General features: G+C 45.4%; 1 protein-coding gene across 2 annotated transcripts in view; it reads left to right on the forward strand.

Moving 5' to 3' along the window:
* Positions 1 to 25,501, forward strand: part of HIPK2 (homeodomain interacting protein kinase 2) — a 194,378-nt gene that overhangs the window by 149,649 nt on the left and 19,228 nt on the right. Inside the window, exons 8-12 of one of the 2 annotated variants that reach the window (XM_030853979.2) lie at positions 1,336 to 1,543; positions 2,635 to 2,756; positions 9,949 to 10,091; positions 12,891 to 13,070; positions 15,976 to 16,257. In XM_030853979.2, coding sequence (XP_030709839.1) covers positions 1,336 to 1,543; positions 2,635 to 2,756; positions 9,949 to 10,091; positions 12,891 to 13,070; positions 15,976 to 16,257 — 935 coding nt within the window. The remainder of the gene's footprint in view (positions 1 to 1,335; positions 1,544 to 2,634; positions 2,757 to 9,948; positions 10,092 to 12,890; positions 13,071 to 15,975; positions 16,258 to 25,501) is intronic. The other variant, XM_030853981.2, reaches the window with a different exon arrangement.

Here is a 25,501-nt window from a genome sequence, read left to right on the forward strand (position 1 = left end):
ACTTATTGTTACAATAATATCTTAAAATCTAAACATGGGCGCCAAATAATTTAGTGATTACTTTCAAATTCGTTTGCTTTGCACTGAAATTCAGCATCAAATATAAGTATAAAAATCATGCAAAATGAGACTTTATCCTTTTTATCAAATTTGACACACATGCATACCCTTCTTGAAATCCTGATTTTGTATGTGTCCACGATATCCTTGTGGCTCTTTCCCTCCTTACTTTTTTAGTGCTTGTAACCTCTAGTGGCAAAACCTCTTATAAAGGTTGAATCTGAAGCCATAGGTAACTCCACCTATCTTGCTAAAGGCTCAGCATGAAGAAGACTAAGATGGGGTGAAACTGGAGAAATCTCAGTTTAGAATTTCTTTTCCTTCCGTGCGTGGCTTTGCTTCACATGGAATTTCAATCTCAAATGCTGTCTCTTTCTGGAAGAGAAAGGAAAGAGGACATAACCTCAGTATCTGTCTAACCCATCTCCATTTAAGTTCTCTTGACCCACTGGCATCTTTTCTCCCTGCCTTCCAGCATTAGTAGTTGAACGCCAGCATGAGAATGCACCGAATTCCAACAAGTAACCCCAGTCTCAGCATGTCCCTCTCCGTCTCTATTTCTGCAGCGTATTTCTTTACAGTAACGGTGCTCTGCAAACATCTCAGGGCATCTGTAAACAGTGCTGCCCTTAGACCTGAGAAAAAGGGCCCCCTGCCTGGGCCCTCCCCAGGTATGTGTGCTCCCATGCCAAGGTCTGGGTACCTGGCACCCCAGGCTTGGTTTCATCCTCCCCAGTATGGACTGTACCACCAAGTCCAAATACATGCACCCAAAGGCCCTCAAGTTGTGGGACAGAGCTGGGACAGGGAGAGAAGGAAGGCAGGCATTCAGCTCCACGTTCCAGTGGCCAAGCCAAGGAATCCAAGAGGGATTCAAACTCAAACCCAGTCTTCCAGGTGGTTATGAACGTGTACGTGTCCAGGTGGAAGGGCAGAACGTAAGTCCTTTAGCCGAGTTTTAACTTTGCAGTATTTAGACATGATATGCAGGCGTCCACTTGCATTTGCAGGCCCCATAAATGTTAGAAACAGGCCTGGATGTAAGCACCGAAGGTGGTCCTGTGTCTCATGGGGCTGCAGGTGCCTGCTTTTCCCTGAGACTTTCCAACTATATTTCCACTCCCCTCTGTTTTTGCTTTTTTGCTCTTGGTTTTCGTTTGTTTGTTTGCTCTTCTTTGAGTTCATTTATTTGATTTAGATTCGTGTCTCCCAACATGCCACCTCCCTCATTTTTTATTTGTGTTTATTTTTGTTTAATCCCCACCATTCCTTTAGGCTCCCACCTCCACCAGTGCCACTCTTTCCTTAGCCAATCCTGAAGTCTCCATACTAAACTACCAATCTGCACTCTACCAGCCCTCAGCGGCATCCATGGCTGCGGTGGCCCAGCGGAGCATGCCCCTGCAGACGGGAGCGGCCCAGATCTGTGCCCGGCCCGACCCCTTCCAGCAAGCGCTCATCGTGTGTCCACCCGGCTTCCAAGGTAAGGCTGAGTGGACACAGCCTCTCACCTGCTTCCAAGAGGACCACCTCTGGGGCGCCAGCCCCCAAACTCTTCTGTCCTGCTAAAGCCCTCTTCATTTCTTTTGCTGAGAGCCCTGGCTTCACTGAACTTGAGGGCCCCCGTACTGCGGCGGCCAGCCTAGAAACAGTGGGACTTACGTTTCGGCACCAAGTCAGCGTCTTGTTATTCTCATCACCTGCCAGTGGTTTCGGCCCAGGCCCAGTTGCTGTCTGTAAATCAGCGCATTGTGTGTGTTCCCATTGTTATGCTGATGTCAGCTCTTGCGTTTCCTCACATGGAATATCCTGTGTGGCTTATCTGTAAAAAATTGCCGATCTCCAACAGCCAACTAGTCCCAGTTCTTGTGAAGAATATAAATCTGTCTGGAAAGCATTTCCTGGACACCACCCCCCGACCACGTGCCCACCAGGTGATCCTTTGGCCATGCACCCCGGCCTCTTCTCCTGAAGACTCTAAGCTGGAGTTGGCTGCTTGGTTACAGTTTACACAGAAAGCTCAAGAATTTGTCTCTGAAACCCTCCTGGTGTAAGTCTACGTGGTTCAGTCTGAATCAGTGCAATTCCAGCCGCCTCACTCCTCCCCCAAGGCCTGGCTTTGACATACGCAGATATATCTTCATGTCAAAAGCAGTTGTTTTCCTACTGTAATTTGCCAACATAACTGTTCCACTTTTGGCTTTAAAGATTCCTTAATCTTTCAAAGACCTAGTCTTTGAAAACATTCAAGGCTGTTTTCGTGGTTCTTTTAAATTTTAAGTTAGAGGGAATTCCCTGGCGGTCCAGTGGTTAGGACTCTACGCTTTCACTGCCAAGGGCCCGGGTTCAGTCCCTGGTCGGGAAAGTAAGATCCCGCAAGCCATGTGGCATGGCCAAAAGAAAAAAAAAATTTTTTTTTTTAAGTTAGAAACTAAAGGGGAGACTTCCAAAGGACCAGGCGGTACCTAGTGCCAAGGGAAGCTGAGAGCTGACACAGCGGGCTAGGAAGGTTCTCCTCGTCCAGCTGTTTCCAGTCACTTAGCCCTTTTCCCCCTTGCCCGTTGTCTGGACTAGGATTGCAGGCCTCTCCCTCTAAGCATGCTGGCTACTCTGTGAGAATGGAAAACGCGGTTCCCATCGTCACTCAAGCCCCAGGAGCTCAGCCTCTTCAGATCCAACCAGGTCTGCTTGCCCAGGTAATTCTTTCTTTATTATTACTGGTATTACCATGATCCATGTTAATGTTGTTCACAAAAGAGCTATATCTTCGCTAATTCCCTCCCTGGCAATGAGTTAGATGCTTGAAATCATTAGAATATATCAGTAATATTCTGAATGATACCCAGGTGAATTACCTTCCTAAGTATCTAGCTTACAATTACAAGAAGAAATTTAGACACAGGGAGAGTCTGGGGAAATTATCATTGTATCTTTGTAATGCAAATTAATATGGGAGACCTAGGGTTTAATCCTAACTCTCTGTGACCCAAGGCAAGTCAGTTAGCATTTCTTCCTTGTAAAATTGAAATTATTTTTTTAAAGCCAAAAAGAGCCTTGGAGATTATCTCTTTGTTTTATAGTTGAAAACCAGGATCACAGAAGCTTTGGGATGGAACCTTCCTTATCTGTTCACACAGGTACTCTGACAGATTCTTAGAATGAAATCACAGAGGTGAAACTGGTTGAAAATATGTAAAGTGTTGTGGAAATTTTAGGTAACCATAGTGGTGTAATGATAATAGTAATCAATCCTTAATGTCACTTGAACCTTAATAACAAATATATCCTCATTATGCCAGGCACTTTACAGTTGTTATTGATTTAATCCCCACAACATAGTAAGGTATTTGTCTCCTTTTGACAAATAGGGGAAATGAAGCACAAGCACTGGCTCAAAGTCACACGGCAATTAGGTGGCAGAACCAGAACAGAAACCCAAGACACCAGCATCTGTATTTTTACCACCATGCTGTACTGTTTCTGCTGTTGGGCGTCAAGGACAGCTTGACCAAAATGTCGGTGGTCTAGAGGCACTTTTGTTTTTAAATAAAGTTGGTTCCCAAAGACACTTACTTATGGTGTCTTTTGTTGAATAGAGGTTTGGGGTTTTAATTTTAATATAGTCAAATTGCATAGGTCTATTTTGGACTCACTCTATGCTATTCCATTGTCCTCTCCAATATCCTATTGTCTTAACTATTATGACTTTAATATATGTCTGGTATCTGGTCAGAAAAGCCCTGCTCCTATATTGTTCTTCAAAATTTCGCTGTCTCTTCTTATCCCTTCGCTTTTCCATGTGAATTTTATCATCATCTTTACATAAGAATTTTGGTTCCAAAACAAGCCAAAACAAAACCCAAAACCCTGGTTTGTATTTATTGGACTTGCATTGGATTTATATTTACTTTTAGGAAAATTGACATCCTTATAATATTAAGTCATCCCTGAACATGGTGTAACTGTATATAAATTACCTTTTATTCCTTTCACTAAAGTTTTCTTTTGTTAGAATAATTCCTAAATATTTTACAGGTTTGTTATTAATAACTTTTTTAACTGTATGTTCTAATTATTTGTCATTGGTTCATAGGAATGTAACTGATTTTTCTTTATTGAGTTCGTTATCTAGCAATCCTTCCAAACTCTGATTAGTTCTGATTGTTTCTGTGAATTCCCTTGGATTTTCTATGTAGACTATCTTTTCATTTACAAATGATACAGTTTTGTTTCTTCCTTTACAATCTTTATAACTTTTATTTATTGTTCTTATATCACTGTGCTGACAGCCCCTCCAAAACAACGTTTAATAACAATGTTAATATTGAGCATCCTTAACTTGAACCTACCTTTAAAGGAAATTCTTCTAGCTGCTTGCCATTAGGGATTTTGTTTACTCTGAAGAGTTGATAGGGACGCTTCATCAAGTTTGCTAATTTTTTTAATGAATTAATATTAAATTGCATCAAATGTTCTTTCTTCATCTATTGAAATGCTCCTGTGTTTTTGTTCCTTTATCTGTTAATGTACCAAGTTACTTAATAGATTTTGTAATGTTAAAGTATCCCTGTATGTCCAGGGTGAACTTTCTTTAATCATGATGTGCTTGATGTGTTTGTATGCTTTTCAATCCTGGATAGTTTGCAAACACTATAGCTAGTATTTTTGCATCTATGTTCATAAGTGAGAAGCGGCATGAATTTCTCTTTCTTGTAGAATCTTTATCTGCTTTGGGCATTGAGATTACACCAATCTCGTAAGATATGCTGGATATTATTACCTCTTCTTCTGTTTTCTGGAACAGCTTGTTTGAGATTGGTATTAGCCATTCTTCATCTCTTTGTTCTTATGTCCAAACTGAGACTGCAAATGACCACTAACACCAGCTTCTGATGGCACAGAAAGCTGTGTCTTGCTGCAAGTTTGTAAACAGAGAACCTTCAGCGTATAAAGCACACCTTCTACTCCTTCCTCTGTCTCTGGTCCTCATAGCTCCCTTTTGTTTGCAGTAGGGGTGGCTGGGCCCGTGAGCCATGGTCGCTGAGCCTGCGCGTCAAGGACATGGTAGACCAAAGTGCCTTGACATGCAGAGACGCCTAAGAGAGATTAAGTTTAAAAAAAAAAAAAAAAAAGTCCTGTCCTATCTAGCATCACTGTGTGTCTTTTTGTTTACTGGTTGCTTTTGATTTTTCTGTCACTCAATTCATGCCAATATGTTAGCCTATTAAGGTCGAGCTTTCCTAGGTTTTTGGGTTTTTTCTCTTTTTTTGGCTACGTTGGATCTTTGTTGCTGCGCACAAGCTTTCTCTTGCTGCGCACAGGCTTTCTCTAGTTGCAGTGAGCGGGGGCTACTCTTCATTGCAGTGCGTGTGCTTCTCATTGCGGTGGCTTCTCTTGTTGTGGAGCATGGGCTCTAGGCGTGCGGGCTCAGTAGTTGTAGCTCGCGGGCTCTAGAGCACAGGCTCAGCAGTTGTGGTGCACGGGCTTAGTTGCTCCGCGGCATGTGGGATCTTCCCGGACGAGGGCTCGAACCCGTGTCCCCTGCCTTGGCAGGCGATTCTTAACCACTGCGCCACCAGGGAAGTCCTCTCCTAGGTATTGTTTAATGGTCCCTTCAAAGGACGAAAATAAGCTAACTTCTAAAACTAGTAGGGCAGCTATAAAAAAAAAAAGAAAAAAAGCAATAATTAAACACACAAGCTGACGCCTTCATTTTTCTTGGGATAAATTTCTAGGTATAAGGCACTCCAAAGATTATTACTTTAAATATATCCCAAAATTCTGCGTATTTCTTTTTATCTGAATAGTTATACTTTTTCCAGGAGTTTATCTGTGAAAGTTTAGAGAGTCTTTTAAATCCATCCCTCATGTTAGCTTTGTTTGCTCTGCCCTTTTCTGCCCCACCTCCCAGCAGCATCACATGTCCCTCAAAGGGAAACACTCTCTCTGGGGCACCCCAAAGATGTGTTCATGGAAGAAGAGGGTGTAATCACACCCTCTCATTTCAGTGACACGAGGGTGACATGGATTGCCTTACCAGTAACGCTTTTTTGATACCGCCTAAAAGGAGCTGTCACCTCTGTCCTTCCAAGCCCCAGCCCAGAGCTGGCATCTTGACCACCATCAGAAACTATGAATGAGTAGGTAAAGGTAGAGAGATGGGAAGTACAGTTCTTGATTGATACAGTATTGAATTTATCTCACGTTTCAAATGGCAGATCCCAGACCCGCTTTGACCCTTCAGAGCCCCCAGGATTTGGAGATTTCTGGTTGCCAGATCCTTGTAGACTCTGCCCTGCCATGAAGAACTTTTGTGCATTCTTCTAGCCAATCAGCTTGTATCACCTGAACCCCTTAAATGTTTCCCTAAGGATAAACCACTGGCTTGGACTCTTTAAACTGTTAAAATACAAAACTTCGATGCTTCTTGAAACCTTCTCTGGTTATTTTCAGCCAGTCTGTCCAGCCATTCTGTCTTGCCGTCTGTGTCAGTCTTGCTTGGTGCCTGATATTGTTAATGAATGAGGAAGACTCTCTCATACCACTTTTATGCAGTTCCCACCAACACCTGATCCTGAACAGGGCCAGCACTTTTATGTATCATCTCCATAAAAAGAGGTAGTAGTTTGGCTGAGAGCGTGGGCTCTAGAGTTTGACTGCCCGTGTCCAGGTGCCAGCCCCACCACTTACTGGCTGTATCACTTTGGGGAAGTTATTTTTGAATTTAAATTTAATTAATTATTATCATCGATATTGTATCATTATTTTCAGCTCAGCCTCATAATATACTATGATTCCATTTCTTTTCCTGTACAGCGTGTTGTTCCTGGAATTAATGATTGTCTCATCTTTTCATTGGGTTAGTTTCCTCTGTGTCTATTATTATGCAGCCCCAAACTCTTCCCGAGTTCTAAAAGGCTTGTGTGTTTGATGTGTTGATGTGTCTGAGCACATTGAGAAGTTCAGTGGTGGTTATGTTTCTCTCTTTCTGAAATCTTTTAAGACTCTCCCTGTCTACAGTGGTCTGAGATTTCATGACGGCATGTTTCCTTGTGAGTCTTTTAGAATACATTGTCCTGGACAACCTATTTGCCCTTTTTACCTGGAGAATTTTCTTTTATTTTTGCCTTTGTTAACTTCTTCCCTTCCATTTTCTCTGTTCCCTCTTTGCAGAATTCTTATTAATTAGGTGCTGGTGTTTCTGAAGTGATCTAATGATTTTCATATCTCCCCCCGACCCTGCCCACCTTTTTGTCTCTATATATTCGATCGATGCTACTTCCTAATATTTTCTCAACTCTATGGAATCGTTAATTTCTGTTGTCATAGGTCTCATTTCCAAGAGTTCTTTCTCGTTCTCTGAATATAGGTATATCTTCTTATACATGATCTTGTTTCATGGAGATATATATAGAGAGATTTTTTTTACCTCTATGAGGACATTAATTACATATTTTTTTGAAATTTTCTTCTGATTCCTACACTGTTGTTGTATCCTCTGAGTTTCATTTTTTTGTCTTAGTGTCTTTCATCTTAGAAGCTTCCTTTAAAATCTGGCGATCCCTGGCTGTTCATTCATATCTAAGACTGAAGCACTGAAATAACTGGAGAGCTTCAGGGGCAGGGCGGTGGACTTCTCCATAGCTGAATGTGGGCTTCTGTATAGACCAGTAAGGAGTGAGCTCAGCATTTTCATTGGCAGATCCCCTCTCGTCAAATGTATCTATACTTTTTTCTCTTGGAATAGTCAGTTTCCCTAGAGAGAATGCTCCAGGCTCCTGCTTTGAGACTGGGGAGGCCAGGTAATAATTCTACATACCAGGGATCTGGGGGTGAAGGCATCTCATAGTTTAATATACAGACTGGTCCTTAGATTCCTTCAGTCTGTGAACTCAGTAATCGCCCTTCCGGTTAACAGCTTCTAAAATTTTGTTAACTGATATTGTCACTTCCTGTTCTCTTTGTCCTATGGCTCTATATATTTTTTTCATTCCTTCACTGTCATTTTAGTTGAGCTTAAAGAGGGAGAGCAGTAAATGTATGTTTAATTTACCATATTTCCAGGCAAGCTATTTAACTTCTCTGTGTTTCAGTTTACTCATTTGAGAAAAGGGAGGGGGAAACAGTCCCTGCCTCACAGGATTGGTCTTAAGAGCAAGTCAGAAAATCTATTTATGGTCTTAGTTCTATGCTTGGCACACGGTATGCATCCAGAAATATCAGCGCCAACCTTATAAATTATAAGGTAGTAATAAATTATAGAAATATCTGATGAAGTGTTGTCTGAAATGAGCTGAACACACCAATCAGTGATAGAGGTACAAAAATATCTCCCTTTGAAGTAAAATGTTAACATTCATTTTAGGGAAATAGGGAAAAAATAATGTCCTTAGCTTGATGTCAAGATGTATTATTTTAAAATGACATTAGTCAAACTTTTTATGAGATCTGAAATAAGTTCCAGGCAAAATCAGTAGAAATCTTACTGCCAGTGAAACTGTTATTCACTTAAGCTTTTGAGCTCATAACTGTTTCAATTAAATTATTTTTCTGCTCACTGTGTTTGAATTCAGTAAACCTGAAATACAGTTAAGTATAGTTACTTGCCTCGGTAGAACTGCTTCCTTCATTTCATCAACAGACATTTATTAAGCATTTACTGTTTTATCTGTGGTCCCTGAGCTTTCTGCCTCTATCAAAAAAGATCAATAAGCAAACAGGCAATATCGACAAGGTATAAGAGATTTCACTGGGTCTCATCTGCCACAGAGATGACAGGATAGACCTGGTGAACGATCCACTCAGGTCTGAACTGCGGCTGTATCATTTTATACACATCACTGCTTATTAAGCCTTGACTCAAATTTGTAATCCACTTCCAGAAGTGCTTGTTTGTACGTGTGAGCCAAAACACACATATTAAACACATGCACAGTTTGTGGAGCACTACATTATATTAATTACCCAGTGTCAGTCATCTCCATCCCAATGGAGAGAGAGATATAACTAAGATCCCAAATCTTTTAAGTCCTTGATCTGCCCAAGAGGAATTTTACCTTAGTGGTGTTCCTTCAAGTGTCCAGCTTTGGACAGCTGTGTTCATTGTGAATCATTTAATAACCAAAGGCAAGCAGAATAGTGACTGTAGATGCAGAGAGCTCAAAACACAATACACGCACGTGCACGCACACGTGTAAGTGTGTTCAAGGAGGAATCAAGAAAGTTCGTTTTAGACTTCTTAGAAAACGCTTAATATTTACGAAGAATCAAGCTGCAACTCCCCCACTGTCTCATTTTTGCTTTGAGGAAAAGTCAAGGTAATTCTCAGGTAAGCTTAAGGTCCCAGCTAAGGATTGTACGTCACACTCGCCTGCCCTCAGTTGCAGGCAAGTTTCCCTCAGAATTATGTTAACTTAGATTCAGAAGATAACACAAGTTGGACCTCCAGATTCTAGCTGATAAACACAAGGCAAAATATTAAATAAAGGATACTAGACAGAAAACTTCTTGAGGGCAAGAAGTTACCCTTGTATGGCCCAATTCAACTACCTCAAATCTCTCGCACGTAATTGTGTGACAGAATAAATCAATAAATGAACTCTTGGAAATTGTAAGCTTTGTTCATTAGAGCAAATTTATAAATAAATCATTCTTCAATGTGAATGAATTGCTTCCATACAGTTCTTTGCCCATATCCTTATTATCTTCTGTTGACATCCCATGTGCTGATTTTATCTCCCCTGGATTTTGAGGCCGAAGAGCAGGTCTCCACTTTCACACCTATCACAGGGTCGAGCACAACTCTGGGCACAAAGTAAGTGCTTGACTCATGCAGATTGATTTTATGACTAACAGACACGGTGACAGCAAACGTCCTCTGTCCTACAGCAGGCCTGGCCAAGTGGGACCCAGCAGATCCTGCTTCCCCCGGCGTGGCAGCAGCTGACTGGGGTGGCCACGCACACGTCGGTGCAGCACGCGACTGTGATTCCCGAGACCATGGCCGGCACCCAGCAGTTGGCGGACTGGAGGTAAGCAAGGCAGCAGGCATGTCTGGGATGGGAGGCACATCTACCACTGACCCAGAGAGCTGCCGGGCTGGCCTGTACCAGAATCCCCTGCTTTTTAAATTAAAAAGATTATTAGGTGGAATAGACTACAGTGTAATGAGAGGTTATTTTTAAATAAATGTGTACCAGGACACTAGAAAATCAGCTTCATTACATTGTGGTCAGTTGTCATTTTCAACCCAAAATTCAGTTCCATTATTTGATCACCAGTGTAATTCACCAGACTTGGCATGGGACGATTTTTTGGTTGTTTCTCAGAATTAAATTCCACTCCCAGAAAACAAAGATTTGTCACCAGCGAAAGGATGCGGAAGAGAGTCCCCGGGGCTCCTATGCAATTCCGGAAAGTGTTCTCGAGGTGTTCTGAGACGCGAGCACACTGGAGTCATCGCAGACCTCCCAGGGGGAGGCTTGACAGAAAGGGCTTTATTTGGGATGGTAAACTCTGGTGTGTTTGCTGAGTGTGTCTCTTCAGTTGATAGTCATATCTTCGAGATCCAAGTGCACTTTCCGCAGACCCCAGAGGCAACCAGCTGACAGCCACCAGCATGCCACACCCCCTGCATCTGTTTCCAGAGCCCCCCACCCCATCCCGCTCGCCAGCTTCATCACTGACACGTCGCTCCGTTGTTTTTATGGCCGCTTTCCACTTTTCCTTGTACCTGCCACCCACCCCACGCCAACACCACCACCATGCCCCGCTGCACCAGTGCAGAACCAAATGGCAGCCCCCAAGTTGTCCCCAGCTTCCTGTGGCCCCTTGCACTGTCTCTCTTTCAGCCCAAACAGCAGGGCAGGTCGCACCCCTCACCCTCTTGCCAGCCTCCATACCAGCCGTGGAGCCTCCTGACAGCTCCTTTTCTGCCCTGAAAGGCTACTGTGAACGAAGAGCTCTGGACAAAAGGTCGAGAGGTGGGGAGGCAGGCCCCCAGTCCAGCCTCAACTGCAGCTTCCTCTGTTCTGCCAGTTAATTTTCTAATTACTAATGTACTAATTCTAATTTAATTTAGTAAGAAGAAGAGAGGAACACGGGCTGCTTATCACAGCCCCATTCACTTCCCACTGACAGCACCCTCCCTACATCTCCCCCCACTCATTGGCAGCATTTTCAAACCAGGTAAAACTGGGGTCATGTCTGGCCCTGCAGGACCTGGGAAAAGTTACTTAACCTGTATGGGCCTTGGTGCTTCTTCAGTAAAGCGGGGATATTCGCCTATTCATAGGATCGTTGGGAGGTTTAAATTTAAGATAAAGAAACAAAGCACTTGACCGAATTTAACCTACCCTACCAGCGCCTGGTACATGACAGGCAGTAAATAGATCTGTTATCTGCCCTTCCCCCATCCCCACTGGTTCATGCTCAGCAAGACCACCTTCCCTCTTCAGCTCATTAGGAACAGCAACCAAGTGGAAAGCTGTTTGACCAGTTGTGTTTTTCTCCTCACCCCTTCTTCTCCTAAAAGACCACACGTACACTGTACTCCTTCTTTCCTTTGTCTTTCAGCATTTCTAGCTCATTGAATTTCAGCAATACTCACATACTCACTCACTCATGCATATTTTCTTATCCCTCATCCCTCCTCATCTCTGATCTGGTGACCACAGAAGACACCTAAAGGCAACACAGTTTCTTTTCAGTCTCTTCTCCATTTCATGTGTGGTCCAAAGAATGTCTGTGATCATGGCTAATAAACAAAAGAGAAGTACCAGTGCTAGACCTGTATCAGAGGAAAAAGAGTGCCATGTCTGTAGATGAAATAGCAAGAAAGTAAAGAAGCTACAACATCAGTTTCTAAAGTTCATGGAAATGTCCAAAAGACTATCAAAATCTCTACAAAAGTGTCTCCCTACTTCTTTTTTTCCTATTCATCTTTCTCCCTAAGTTTCAAAGATAAATTTCATAATATTTTAAAAATTCAGATGAATTCTATACCTTTTCATTTTATTATGTATTAAATGGGTTTTTATGGGCAATTCTCTTAATTCATCACTACTCTTAATATTTCTGTGGGAAAACAAGCCTTTGAGTGCCACACAACCCAGATCCCATATAACCCATTTTCAGGATAATGGCTGGCAGTGTTTCTTATCAGCATGTGCCTGACGTTAGTAATTTTCACTTAGTACCAAACTCTGTGCATGTCTAGTCAACCTTCAGTTAATCTAATTGTTCATTCAGGAAGCGTGTAACTCATTAATCAGCTGCTACACGCCCGAGCATTGTGCTGGCCGCTGAGAAAATTCTAAAGTGTTAACACTTCCGAACGCCAGAAACATACGGCGCCCAGTCTTCGAAGTTTGTTTTTCACATAAACTACAATATCCTCCCTTATAAAGTGGTATTACTAAGATATCCTGCCTCCCTCACAGAGTGGAATCACCCACTGAAGGCACTTGGTAAATTCTAAAATAAAGTACACAGCACGGTCACCTATTCAGGGACTTGAAAAGCTGGAGGGAATATTTGTTTTCTCTCCCCAGAACTTAAGCTGAGTCTGCCTACTTGGCATTCTCCCCGCTTGAAATGCCCTCTTTCTCACTCACCTAGTTGTGTCCCTACCACTTAAATGTTACTGCACCAGGGAAACTTACCTGTTGAAGTCACCTGGGGTGGCTCCTCCCTTCAACAACTCTCCGGGTAGTGAGAGACCCACCTTTCGGTTTTAGTTTGGCTTTTAATTGGGGAGGGAACTTTATCTTATAAATGAGTTCTGTTGCTATAAAACCAGTAAAGAGCCTGTTTTCCCATCTTTCTTTTAGGAACACGCATGCTCACGGCAGCCATTACAATCCCATCATGCAGCAGCCGGCGCTATTGACTGGTCATGTGACCCTTCCAGCAGCTCAACCCTTAAATGTGGGTGTGGCCCACGTGATGCGGCAGCAACCTACCAGCACCACTTCCTCCCGGAAGAGTAAGCAGCACCAGTCCTCTGCGAGGTAGGTGGTGAAAGAGTCTATCCCTGTAGGAAGGAGACCTCGAGGAGCTTGGAAGTTAAAGACCTGGATCCCTGGAGTGGGACAGGAAGCGGCCGGTAGAATTTGCTAGACCATGTGGGGAGCACTAGGGTTTGAAGGAGGCACTCATTCTGAGGTCTGAGTGCTGACCCTGCCAGCACCCAAAGGTTGGGGGCCTGGGACCACAGTGTTCAGTGTCTGGGCCTTGAGCAGTTCTCCACTTCTCTAGAAAACGCTCAGGCTGACCTCTGAAGTTGCATTTTCAAAACCATAATAACTTTATTTAAAAGTAGTAGAGGGAATTCCCTGGCAGTCCAGTGGTTAGGACTTCGTGCTTTCACTGCCATGGCCGCCCTGTCAATCCCTGGTCCGGGAACTAAGATCCGGCTTCCGGTGCAGCCAAAAAAAAAAAAAAGGTAGTACAGAAATGTGCTTTCTCTGAAATCTAAGGTCAGAAATTTAACTCATTTAGCTACTTGCTTAAATATAAGCAGTAACTTTGGTTAATCCTAGACACTAACCAGCAGAACAATAATCTTTCCCATTTCCTTTAAATCCAGTTTCATCTCCATGAACTCTTAAAAATCAAGATTGACAAAGGTCATGTGCTGTTTAATTCCATTGATAAGGTATTTTGGAAAAGGTTAAACTATAGGGACAGAGATCAGATCAGGAGCTGCCAGGGACTAGGGTTGGAGAGGAGAGGATTGACAAGGAAAGAGCATAAGGGAATTTTTCAAGGTGATGACAGAGTTCTATATCTGGATCGTGACGGGGGTTACCTGACTGTATATCTGTCAGAACTCATCAGACATTTCAAAAGGATGTCTTCCACCGTACGTAAATACCTCAAGAGACCTGACTTAAAAAATAGAGATTTCCAAAAAAAAATTTTTTTTAATTTTTAAAAAAAATAGAGATTTCCAAACAAACGAACAAACAAGAAAATCAAGATTGTGTGGGTGCAGAGTTTTTCCTGCATCTCTCTCCGGTGGCACTGGCTGGGAGGTACGTAATTGCTTATTTGGAATAGGCTAATCAAGAGAAGTCTAGTATAGGAAATGTCTAGTGAATTTTGGTTTTCTACTTGTATAGGAAGGTGCCAGAAATTAGGCCCACGTTTTTTCATTCTTTTTCACTTGAAAACGAATCCAAGAGCTGACTTCCTTAAGTTGTCATCCTTCCCGAACAAGATTCTTATTTGGATGTTTCTGACAACTTAGGGAAATTCACGTCAGATCAGTGGCAGGCTTTCAGAATGCTTTTGCGTGGCAGCCCTGTGACAGCACACCTGTGTCTTTGTTAGATTGGGTGGCAACAGAAGCCACTGTCTCGATCCTCACGTGCTGTCATGCTCGCCCTGGTAGGTGGTCGCCAGAACCCTGGTCTGGCCGGGAGGTGGGGTTTAGCCTCCTTGTAGCTCACCTTGGCCAGGTAGGGGCAGGAAGAACCCTTGGCCTCTGACCTGCTGGCAAGTCCCTCTTTCTTGCCTCCTCACCACCCAGCTGCCTTCAGGAAGGCTCATTGCCAGTGCATTTCAAGATCAGTATGACTATAGTGAAAATTAGGTGTTTTCCTATTTTTAAGACCAGTGCCTTAGGCATTAACAGTTGGGAAGACCAGAAGGCTTTCCCCTGTCAGGTAGTACCATCAGACATACTCTTCTTTAACAACACCAAATGGACCGTATTTTAACTGCTCGAGTAGTGAAAACATAATCTCAAAATTGTAACGTATTAGTAATAACAAATACATAGTTCTGTGGTAAGTACAAAGAATGGAACAATCTTATCAGTAACACTTCTTATTACGAGCCCCCCAGAAGGAACAAGCAACATATCTGATATCAACTAAATAGAAAATTAAATAGATCTGCCTTTATGGAATTATTTTCATCTTTATTGCCATCCCTTTAGCTAGAAGATGCTAGAATCTCTAAGGACATATCACAGTCTTAAGTTTCATCATAGGCTGGCTTTGATCTCACTGTACAGATATGACCAAGGTCAGCAAGGGTTGATGGGGAGGGGAAAAGGTAAGGTATTTTTTTCTCCAAAGTTACCAGAAACTACATTGGCTGATTTGATAAGTAATTTTGAGTTGATCAAAATCAAGATTAAAAGGTCCCTTTTTAAGCATACCTTTTCCTCTTGCATTTTTCCTGATTTTTCATTGCAATTGAAACAGACTGGTAAGGTTCCTGTGATGCCCATGTGTCAAAATCCAAAAAAATCGTTCTTTGAAAACTTATACCCACACAGATACTTTTATGGTCATGTCCATAAAAGGAGGAAGAAGGGAAAGCTAAACTTTAACATTAGATCCTTTAGATCCAGGAACTCTTAGGAAGTGAGTGTTTTAGTTTAATCAGTGGTAAACCAGCCATTAGCAAGGAAACTAAAGCTTTCTGTGCAGATACCTTTTCTTCCACCTCTCAAACAAGAGCTAAATACATTGGGGAGGATGACCAGATTGAGCTCAGGGAGTTGGGCCTCGACCCTGAAGACAGGGGGCCGCATTGGGGCAGACACTCCTGAAATCCTGGGCGTTACGTCTGCCCCCACAAGACCAGCCCAGTCCTGGGTCACAGCCCTGTGCCCTCTCCTGAGAGCCCTGACTACTCCCTTTGTCCCGCTGGGGGCGGGTGCAGGGGGCCAGGCCAGAGCCCAGAGAAGACCAGGCTGCTGCCCCCGTCCGTGTCGCAGCTAACTGGAAGAGAGAGCTCCACAGGCAGCCGCTTCTGCAGTCACATTAGGTCTGAGTGCCCTGGTCCTCTGCCTGTTTTATGGAGACTTGGCAAAGCTGGTGTTTCTAGACAGTTGAGCCCCTCGGAAGGAGCTGCCGGGTCTGACCCTCTCCGTGAGCGTGTGTGGCTTTGTCGTTCCAGAAACGTCTCCACCTGTGAGGTGTCCTCCTCTCAGGCCGTCAGCTCCCCGCAGCGGTCCAAGCGTGTCAAGGAGAACACGCCTCCGCGCTGCGCCCTGGTGCACAGCAGCCCGGCCTGCAGCTCCTCCGTCACGTGCGGCTGGGGCGACGGGGCCTCCAGCACCACCAGGGAGCGGCAGCGGCAGACGATAGTCATTCCTGACACCCCCAGCCCCACGGTCAGCGTCATCACCATCAGCAGCGACACGGATGAAGAGGAGGAGCAGAAGCATGCCCCCGCCAGGTGAGGCTGTGCCACCTTCAGACTCCAGGAGGGAGCGGAGTTGCGTTTCCGTCTCGCACGGAGACAGTTATGGTGGATCTGGACCACCTTGCATCGTCCAGCGTGATGACCCCTCTCTCCCGGCCCCTGAATTTTGGCTTTGCCGTGTCCTGGAGCCCTAAGGTGATTTCAAGGGAATGTCAAACAGATTTTCCATAATTGTTGAAAGCCGAAATGATTTTGAGTCACTTTGGTCTTAAAAAATAGTCACAGGCCCTTTACCCTTGGGGGACGTGAGGCCATAAAAATCAGGCACACGGTGCCAGTGTATTTCGAGCCTCGTGCGCTAAAAATCTCTGCCTCGGGCTATTGAATTTATTCCTAGTTGGTCAGGCTGTTTCTCTAACACTGCCTTGGCTCTCTCAGAATTTGAGGTAATTGTCCAATTAATCAGAAAGTTTCCTGTGTCTGATTAACCCCGTCTATTGAACTGCCAGTTGGCTCTTCACCCAGAGAGCATTGCTGTTTATTCCAAAGCAGTAAGAACTCATTTCACTCTCTATATGCTTCCTGGGGAGAGGGAAGAAATATTTATTATATTTGCGAGACGGTTCACCCTAGTGCCAGAGCCTCTTCTCTACACTTTCCAGCCAGACTGCAACGGAGTGCGGTGTGAGCTTGGGCTGTCTGATGGTCCCCTGGAACTTGCCCCTCTGAACGGTCGGTCCCCTGGCCTTCAGCACCCCCTTGCCTCGGGACCTTGTAGATCCAAAGTCTCACAGTCCCAACCTGCTGGCTCCTCCCTTTGGGATCCAGGACCTGGGCAGGGAGGCCTGCCCCACGCTGCCAGTCGGCGCACATCCCATGACCTGATGTGAAGCTTAACATTCACAGTTAGGCCCGAATTACTAATTGCTGATTGGATACAATGTCCCTGATTATAATCACAGATCCTTTTGATTAGATAATAAATTCCTACACTTAAAATCATTACAAGATATGCAGATAGACTGATTCAGACATTCTCACTACAGCTATTTCTTCCTGCATGGGGCATCCCGTTCCCATCTTTATAATGAACTCAGTGTCTTATCTTCTCAAGATAGGGCTAGTGTATCTTTCATTCCAGTGTCCTCTTTAGTGGCCCAGCCTAGGCTTCAGTGCGTCTCAGAGAAGCATATCGCGGAGCATTTCTGGTCCTAGCATTGGGCCAGGCGCTAGAGGGGCCACGGGGACGGGGGGATGGGGCTCAGTGCTCCATTCCCAGGCTGCCTGTTCCAGAACTGGGCTCAGTTTCCTTTTGGAGGACAGTCCCAAGTTGAGTCAATACCCCATCCTGCCCAGTGCCGCGTGCCTCGCAGGCCCTTCCCAAAGAGGAAGGCTCCTCCCGGCTCCGGCTCCAGCCCTGCCCCTGGCCTGGAGCAGCTGGTGCACACATCTGTAGCATCAGGCACGAGAAGGACCAGAAACCTCCACAGCCCTTTGCCACAACTGGAAAAGGTGATTTTAAAATCCGACAACTGACTAGATTGGAATATCATTTTGACATTTGAATTGACACAGAATCTCGACCTCTGTGCTCCAGAGAGAATTGAATAGTGGGTCTGAGGAGAAGGAGGATGAGAGAGCCATCTCTCCACCTGTCAGGCCGCTGCCGGGGACGTGAGCGCAAAGCGAGCCAAAGCACAGGCTGCTTCCGCAGCAGCTCCGGGGCCCAGAAAGAAGAGAACTGGGGTACTTGACAGCATGTGAGGACCTTGGTGACTTCACGAGTGAGTCAAGACGTAGGGGAGAGCAGGGAAGGAGCTGACTGCCAGGTGCATGTGTAAGCGACAACCACAGACAGCGACAGTGGGCTGCTGAGTACCAGAGCTTCATACAGTGGAAAGCGCAGGGGACGGCCTGCCTGCCCAGGGGAACGCAACGCACCAGAGAGGTTCCGCCAAATGGGGGAAGCTGCAGGCTGAGGCCAGTGCGTAATCGAGACGGGTGTCGGCAGCGCACAGGTGTGAGGGGAGCGCACAGAATGGGATGATAGTGTTTTCTGGAGGGATCAAATGATCCTTAAAGGAATGTTTTAGGACCCAGGAAGACAGGAAAGTGTATTTGAGTCTGAGGAGGATCAAACAGAAACCAGTAGCTATTTTATTCATAGCGAACCCACCGTGTAATGTGACCACGTTAATGTGACTGCATTTTGTAATGAGAAAAGAAACGGGGAAATACGATTACTCGTTCTTAGATATCAGAATTATGGCAAACTTTAACACAGTAAATATCTATTGGCCCCACTGGTAAGATATTACAGTCAGAACCACAGGTGCTACATAAATAAGGTAGACAGCCTCTGTCCTCAGGAGGTTTGCAGGGTAATAAGCTCGGTAAGACGCTTGCAAATCATCATAACATGAAACAGAATGTCAGCCCCCTAGAAACTAGCAGAGGCCTGTGGGGATTCAAGGGGGAAGTAGCTTGAGGAAGTAGCAGGGGAGAGGAGGCTTTCCAAGGTCAAAGGTCCTGATGGGTGTGGACAGTGGGTAGAGGAGGTGAGACTGCAAATTCCAGCGAGATAGGTGTTGGGCGGAGCCTCAGAGGTGGGCAGAAGGGATCAAGAGCACGTGGGGCCGCTGATCAGAGAGAAGAAGCGGGAGGCAAGGAAAGAAGGGACTTCAGATTGGAAAGGGAGATTTGAGGGTCTCTCCTTAGGTGGGCGTGGCCAGCTTTGCGAGGAGCTGCTGAGGAGCTGGTGGGAAAGCATCAGTCCTGGGAAAACAAGGACGTGCCCCCAGGTGCAGCCCTCCAGCTGGAAGCTTCTCTACCTGTCAGTGCTCCAGTGTGAACCGTGGAGACTTCCCTCCTAGACCCTAACCGTTCTTGTTCCCAAACCTGATTTCTCCCAGCTGTGAGCACCTCGATTCTGATCTTCTGTGTCCCTGACCGCATTTCCTATTTGCGGCCCACCCCCAGTGCTAGCCCTGTAACTCTGCCTGAAATGCCGATCGCTCCCCATCACGTGACTCAGCCTCAACACAGCAGCCAGAGAGCGGGGTGGGGGGGGGGGTGATGCTCACAGGGGTGGTGAGCACGGACCACATGGCAGCGTCTTTTAGAGCCGACGTGAGACAAATAATGGTAAATCCACCTTTTTTAGGACTAAGCTTGTCACTAAATCTCTGGGACCAGCTGATAATTGCCTAGAATTTTCAGAAGAATGCCAAAGCAAAATTATCATTCCTGCCCCCCAGTATGTGGCACTGTTCGTTGCCAGGTTAGGTGGACGGTCAGCAATTCCTCTTGTAAGGAGGACTCCAGAGCGTGAGGGGCAGGCTGGGGGCGAGTGAATTAGGGAGGAGGGGAGTCGTAACAAACATTCCCCAGGTGTTCCCACCTGCACTTTCTGTGCATCATTCGATGGAATATACAAGGCCAGTAGTTGTAGTCCCATTTGATAGATGAGAAAACTGAGGCCCAAGAAAGGTAGGTGACTCACCCAGATTGACAAAGTTCTAAGTAGCAGAATTAGGATTCAGGTTCTGTGACATTGAGGAAATGGCAGTCTTTATTACCGGCAAAAATAATTGATTTCTCTTCAGTCATTAATTCAACACATTATAAATTGTGTCCTGTGCTTCCTCTGACCACCACCATGCCCACACCCATGGTCACACCCACCGTGTGCAGGGCACCAGGCCAGGGCAGTGGGAGAGTCCAGGGTACGTTCACTGAGCCCTGACTGGGGCGAGGCATTGATTGGTCAGAGTGCTGGGGCTCTAGCAGCAGGCAGGGCAGAAGTCAGCTCTTCTCATTCTTTAAGAAGATTTGAAAAAGTGAGGAGGCCAAGGAAGACCCAGCAGCCTCCTCTTTCTCGATGTTGGACGAGGGGGCCCTGTGGTCATGGCTAGAGAATTTGCCTAAAGATAGCAAACAGATATTTTTCTGGGTCCCCCAGGATTAGGAAGTAGGACCAGTCCTATTTTAAATATATTTAAATGACTTTGATCAGAGGAGCATTTGGCTGTCCACACGTGCTGAATAAGCTATCTTTTCTCCCTTGAACTTTCCTTGGAGAAAGTTTATGGGTGCACGTCTTATTATTCAGACCCTTCTGCCAACCTTGCCTTGTGCTGAAACTGTCTTTTAGAGGCCATGAGGCTGCATCATACAGTCTTCCAAAGTGTGTGACCGGAGTGGCTCATTTCAGCTGATCAGTTAGAAATCATTTTGCCCAGTCTCCATTACTCATTCATTCATCTGTTCGTTCAATTAGCTATTTCTGGTAGCCGGGGTTCATTGACTTAGGTCATCAGGGCACTGCTATGTTCTGCATCACTTTGGGAGTGTGTTACCGTTAATGTGACGAAAATGTGAGCTTCAGCAGAAGATTGATTCATCAGGATCGCTACGTATTTTAAACAGGGATCACTCTGAAAATGTTTACGCAAAAAAAAATGTGACCCCAAATGTTCTTTTTTACACTAAATTGAAAATCTAGAGAAATTACTATAGAAAAGGCACAGTCAGGAAGCTGATGTACTGCTGCTCAAAAGACAGCCTGAAAAATTAACATCCACTTATCAGTGGAAAAGCGCACACACCCACTTAGGCCAACATTGTGCTGTGCTAGTGGCATCAGAGTCAAGTCGAGGGAAGAAGCAAAGGACCCAACTCGCAGCGCCATCTGGAGGGCCCGTTGCTTTGCGGTGTTGAGTTACACCCCACAGATGAACAGAGGATGTTTTGTCGAGGGAACTCTACTGCATCTTTATTACAGGGTTACGTTCAAAACACCCCAGTGGGGGGCTTCCCTGGTGGCTCAGTGGTTAAGAATTCGCCTGCCAATGCAGGGGACACGGGTTCGAGCCCTGGTCTGGGAAGATCCCACATGCTGCGGAGCAACTAAGGCCGTGCACCACAACTATTGAGCCTGCTCTCTAGAGCCCACGAGCCACAACTACTGAAGCCCACGCGCCTAGAGCCCGTGCTCCACAACAAGAGAAGCCACCGCAATGAGAAGCCCGCGCACCGCAACGAAGAGTAGCCCCCGCTCACCACAACTAGAGAAAGCCTGCGCGCAGCAACGAAGACCCAACGCAGCCATAAATAAATAAATAAATCTATTAAAAAAAAAAAACAAACACCCCAGTGGTTAAGGGGGTGCATTTTATGAAAGCGCCGTGTTTTGAAGAGGAGACACTGCACCGGACTGTCCCCAGCCACCTGTCCTAACACTGCCGCACGTTACAAAGCTTTCACAGACGTGTAGCGACTTCGTGGTGTCCTCCCTGCCTTCTGCCGGGCAGAGGGTGGAGGGCAGGAGCCGGCTGGGAAGCACAGGGCAGAGCCATGCCCAGCGGATGGACCCAGCGCGATCGGGAGAGACTCGCAGGCTGGAGCGCAGGAGGTGGAGGGAGAGTGAACACCTGCTGCTGTGCATGATGCGTGAGGACTGGGGCCACCCTTCGCTCCTTCTAGGCCCTGTTTCAGATTTCTCCAGAAGGTAGTCATGTAAAAAGTGACCGTAATGGTGACACGGATGTGTGTGTGTGTATGTCGAGAGACATACACATAGATATAAACATGTGGATAATGTAACGCGAATGTAATGTATGTACCCAATTTAAAATGTAGAGTTTTTTGGTTCTCACTAATGACTTTAAATTGGAAGGCACATGATACATCGGAAGTACACTGGCCTGGTGGCATCGTCGCCTGGCCCCTCTTTTCACATGAAGGGCTGGTTAAAAGCAGTCGGCCTTGTATTTATTTCTAGCTGGGCGGAGAGGGAGTGGGAACAGCATAGCGAGCCGTGCGCACGCCTGTGCAGGTGGCCGGCTTGGGAGCTGTCACCTCCATCGGCTGGGACAGCTGTCCATGCGAACAACCCCATGGCCCATGCTTGGAGGAGACCACCGTCACCAGCTGTGCCCCTGGTGGAAGCAGCAGGAACAGTCTCCGTTGCCTTACGTTCTCAGTCTCGCGGGTAGGAGGGGGCTGTGTAGCTAGTGATTAAAAGGGAGTGCAGGCTCTGGACAACCTAACAGCGAAAAAAATAACAACCTAATTTAAAAGTGGGCTAAGGACTGGGACCGACGTTTCTTAACAGAAGACACGTACGGGGCCAACAGCCATATGAAAACTGCTCCACGTTATTCGTGATCAGGGAAATGCAAACCAAAACCACGATGAGATATCACGTCACACCTGTCGGGATGGCTATTATCGAAAAGAAAAGATAACGAGTGTTGACGAGGAGGACGTGGAGACACTGGAACTCTTGTGCGCCGTTGGTGGGAATACAAATTGGTGCAGCCGCTATGGAAAACAGTATGGAAGTTCCTCAGAAAAATTAAAAATAGAGCTGCCATATGATCTAGCAGTACCACTTCTGAGTATTTATCCAAAAGAATGGAAATCAGGACCTCAGAGAGGTAGCCACTCCCATGTGGATTGCAGCATTAGTCACAATAGCCAAGATGTGGAAACAGCCTAAGTGTCCATCAGATGAATGGACAGATGAATGGATAAAGAAAATGTAGCATGTGCTTACAGTGGAGTACTGTTCAGCCTTGAAGGAAATGTGCAGTATGCAAAAAACCTCTTACGTGAGCTCTCTAAGAGTCACATTCACAGAATCAAAGAGTGGAATCTCAGTTGCCAGGGACTGTGGGTAGGGGGAAATGGGGAGTCACTGACCAACAGGCATACACTTCAGTTGAGATGAATAAGCTCTATAGATCTGCTGTACAGCGTCACAGCTATAGTCATCACCACTGTATTGTATACTTAGAATTTTATGAAGGTAGATCTCATGTTGCATATTCTTACCACAATAAAATAAAAATTTTTTAAATAAATAAACTAAGACCACACTTAGTCACAAAAAGAAAAAGAAGAAGAATTCTAGCTCTTGGTTCCAACCTGACTTTGCCCCTAACCAGCTGTGTGACCTTGAACAACCAAGTGACCTAAGCTCTCCACATCTGAAGTTAGTTGTTCTTAAAATGAAAGTTGTAATATTCTTCACCTCGTAGTTTTGCTGTGAAGATTAGAGGGGATAAAACATGCAGGAGACTTTGAACAGTAGTTGTGCATTCAGTAATCGTTTCCTGTGTTTAGTAATCAATGTCATAGTAACAGAAGAGCAGTATTTTTCACATATAGCATTGATTATGGCATCAGAGGCATGAAATAAGTCATGGAAAGTTCATTGGTGGAGATGAGTTTTGACTCAGGTCTTGGAGGACAGAATTGATGGTGATTGGCAAATGGAAATCAGAAGCACATTCCAGTTAGGGTCCTACAGAGAAGGGGTCACAGATTTGTGTCTGATCTTCCAGCAGTGTTTTCTCCATTGAGGCTGATTTCTTTACTTAGCTCCTTATTTCTTTTCATCATTTTAAAATGATGAAAATCATCTCTTGCCATCACAACGCAAGGCAGTCATGAACTCTGGCAGCTTTGGTTTTTATTCGGAAGTGATGTTCTGTCGAGACCACTTAAACAAGTATCTCTCATTCTTCTCCTATCACTGTTTCTCACTTCCATTAACCAATTCATAATGGGATTGATAAGCTATCAATAATAATTAGACACTACAGTGGGATGAAGCCCAGTAGAATAGACACGTAGGAGCCAAAAGAACCCATAGTAGTAATGTCAAACGTGTGCTCATTTTTTTTTACAGTTTCTAAGTGATTAGCTTTTTTTTTTTTTAATTTATTTTTGGCTGCGTTGGGTCTTCATTGCTGCGTGCGGTCTTTCTCTAGTTGTGGCGAGCAGGGCCTACTCTTCCTTGCGGTGCACAGCCTTCTCATTGTGGTGGCTTCTCTTATTGCGGAGCACGGGCTCTAGACGCAGGGACTTCAGTAGTTGTGGCATGTGGGCTCAGTAGTTGTGGCTCTAGAGTGCAAGCTCAGTAGTTGTGGCACACGGGCTTAGTTGGTCCGCGGCATGTGGGATCTTCCTGAACCGGGCCCGAACCCCTATCCCCTGCATTGGCAGGCGGATTCTTTTTTTTTTTTTTTGCGGTACGCAGGCCTCTCACTGTTGTGGCCTCTCCCGTTGCGGAGCACAGGCTCCGGACGCGCAGGCTCAGCGGCCATGGCTCACGGGCCCAGCCGCTCCGCGGCATGTGGGATCTTCCCGGACCGGGGCACGAACCGGCGTCCCTTGCATCAGCAGGTGGACTCTCAACCACTGCGCCACCAGGGAAGCCCTGGCAGGCGGATTCTTAACTACTGTGCCACCAGGGAAGCCCGTGTGCTCATTTTTTAAGCTGACTCGTTTAACAATTTCTCATTTGTTCTCTAATCTGCATAGTACATCAGGTAGAGCACAGAGATTTCTAACAATAGAAGAGATTAAAAACAGAGCTATCGAATGAATTCACCTTTTCCAAACCTGTCACGTGTAAATCCAAAGAGATAGGTAGATCAGCATTAGACTGTGTTGTACCTCTCTGCTCCTTGGGCACGGGGACTGCCAGATCAGATAAAAGGGATGGGACCCACGAGGAGTTCGGAGAGGTTTTCTCCCACACTCCTTGGTGTAGATGACAAGATCCTGACATGCAGAATTCCTCAACATTTCTGTCGGGAGATGGCCCCCAATTCTGAGGGGTCATCTAGACCAAGCTGTCAGTTGTTACAAGACTTTTGCCAGAAAGCTTTCCTTCAGTGACAGGAAGCTCACTGATTCATTAAGCGGCCCCTTGTATGTTCAGATAATTCCAGTTGTCAGAGAATTCGTACTCATATTGAGCTGAAGCTTCTCCACAATTTCTACAATTGAAGAATTCCAAATATGTCCAACTTGAATTTTATTGCGGCTTGGCCAAACTTAGTGGTGTGGGGGGTGTGTGTGTGTGTTTAATTTGCTCATTTTCTAAACTATTCAGAACCTAAGGAGGATATATAGTCAGCAGGAATTGTCTGGGTCTGGGTCAACATATAAGGTACACTTACTAAAAGGATTTATTTTCTCTCCAAATTAGGAGTAAAGCGAATCCTATTTTAAGTGTCTTTAATAATGAATCTTCAAGGGACCATCACGATGGCTCCTTTAAGGCCACCCTCCCTAACGGATGTCATAGCAGGTTAGAGCTGGAGGGACATCCAGGGTCACCCCAATATCCAGGCCACTGCCCGAGGTCACACCAATAAATGGACAGCAGCACCAGGACTAGAGCACGAGCTCCCAGGACACATTTGGGAGCAGCCAGCCTCTGTTCTTCGCGTGGGGTCCGCCACCCACAGACCATGCATCT

This window comes from Globicephala melas, chromosome 9, assembly GCF_963455315.2.
Source record: "Globicephala melas chromosome 9, mGloMel1.2, whole genome shotgun sequence".
Taxonomy (NCBI): domain Eukaryota; kingdom Metazoa; phylum Chordata; class Mammalia; order Artiodactyla; family Delphinidae; genus Globicephala; species Globicephala melas.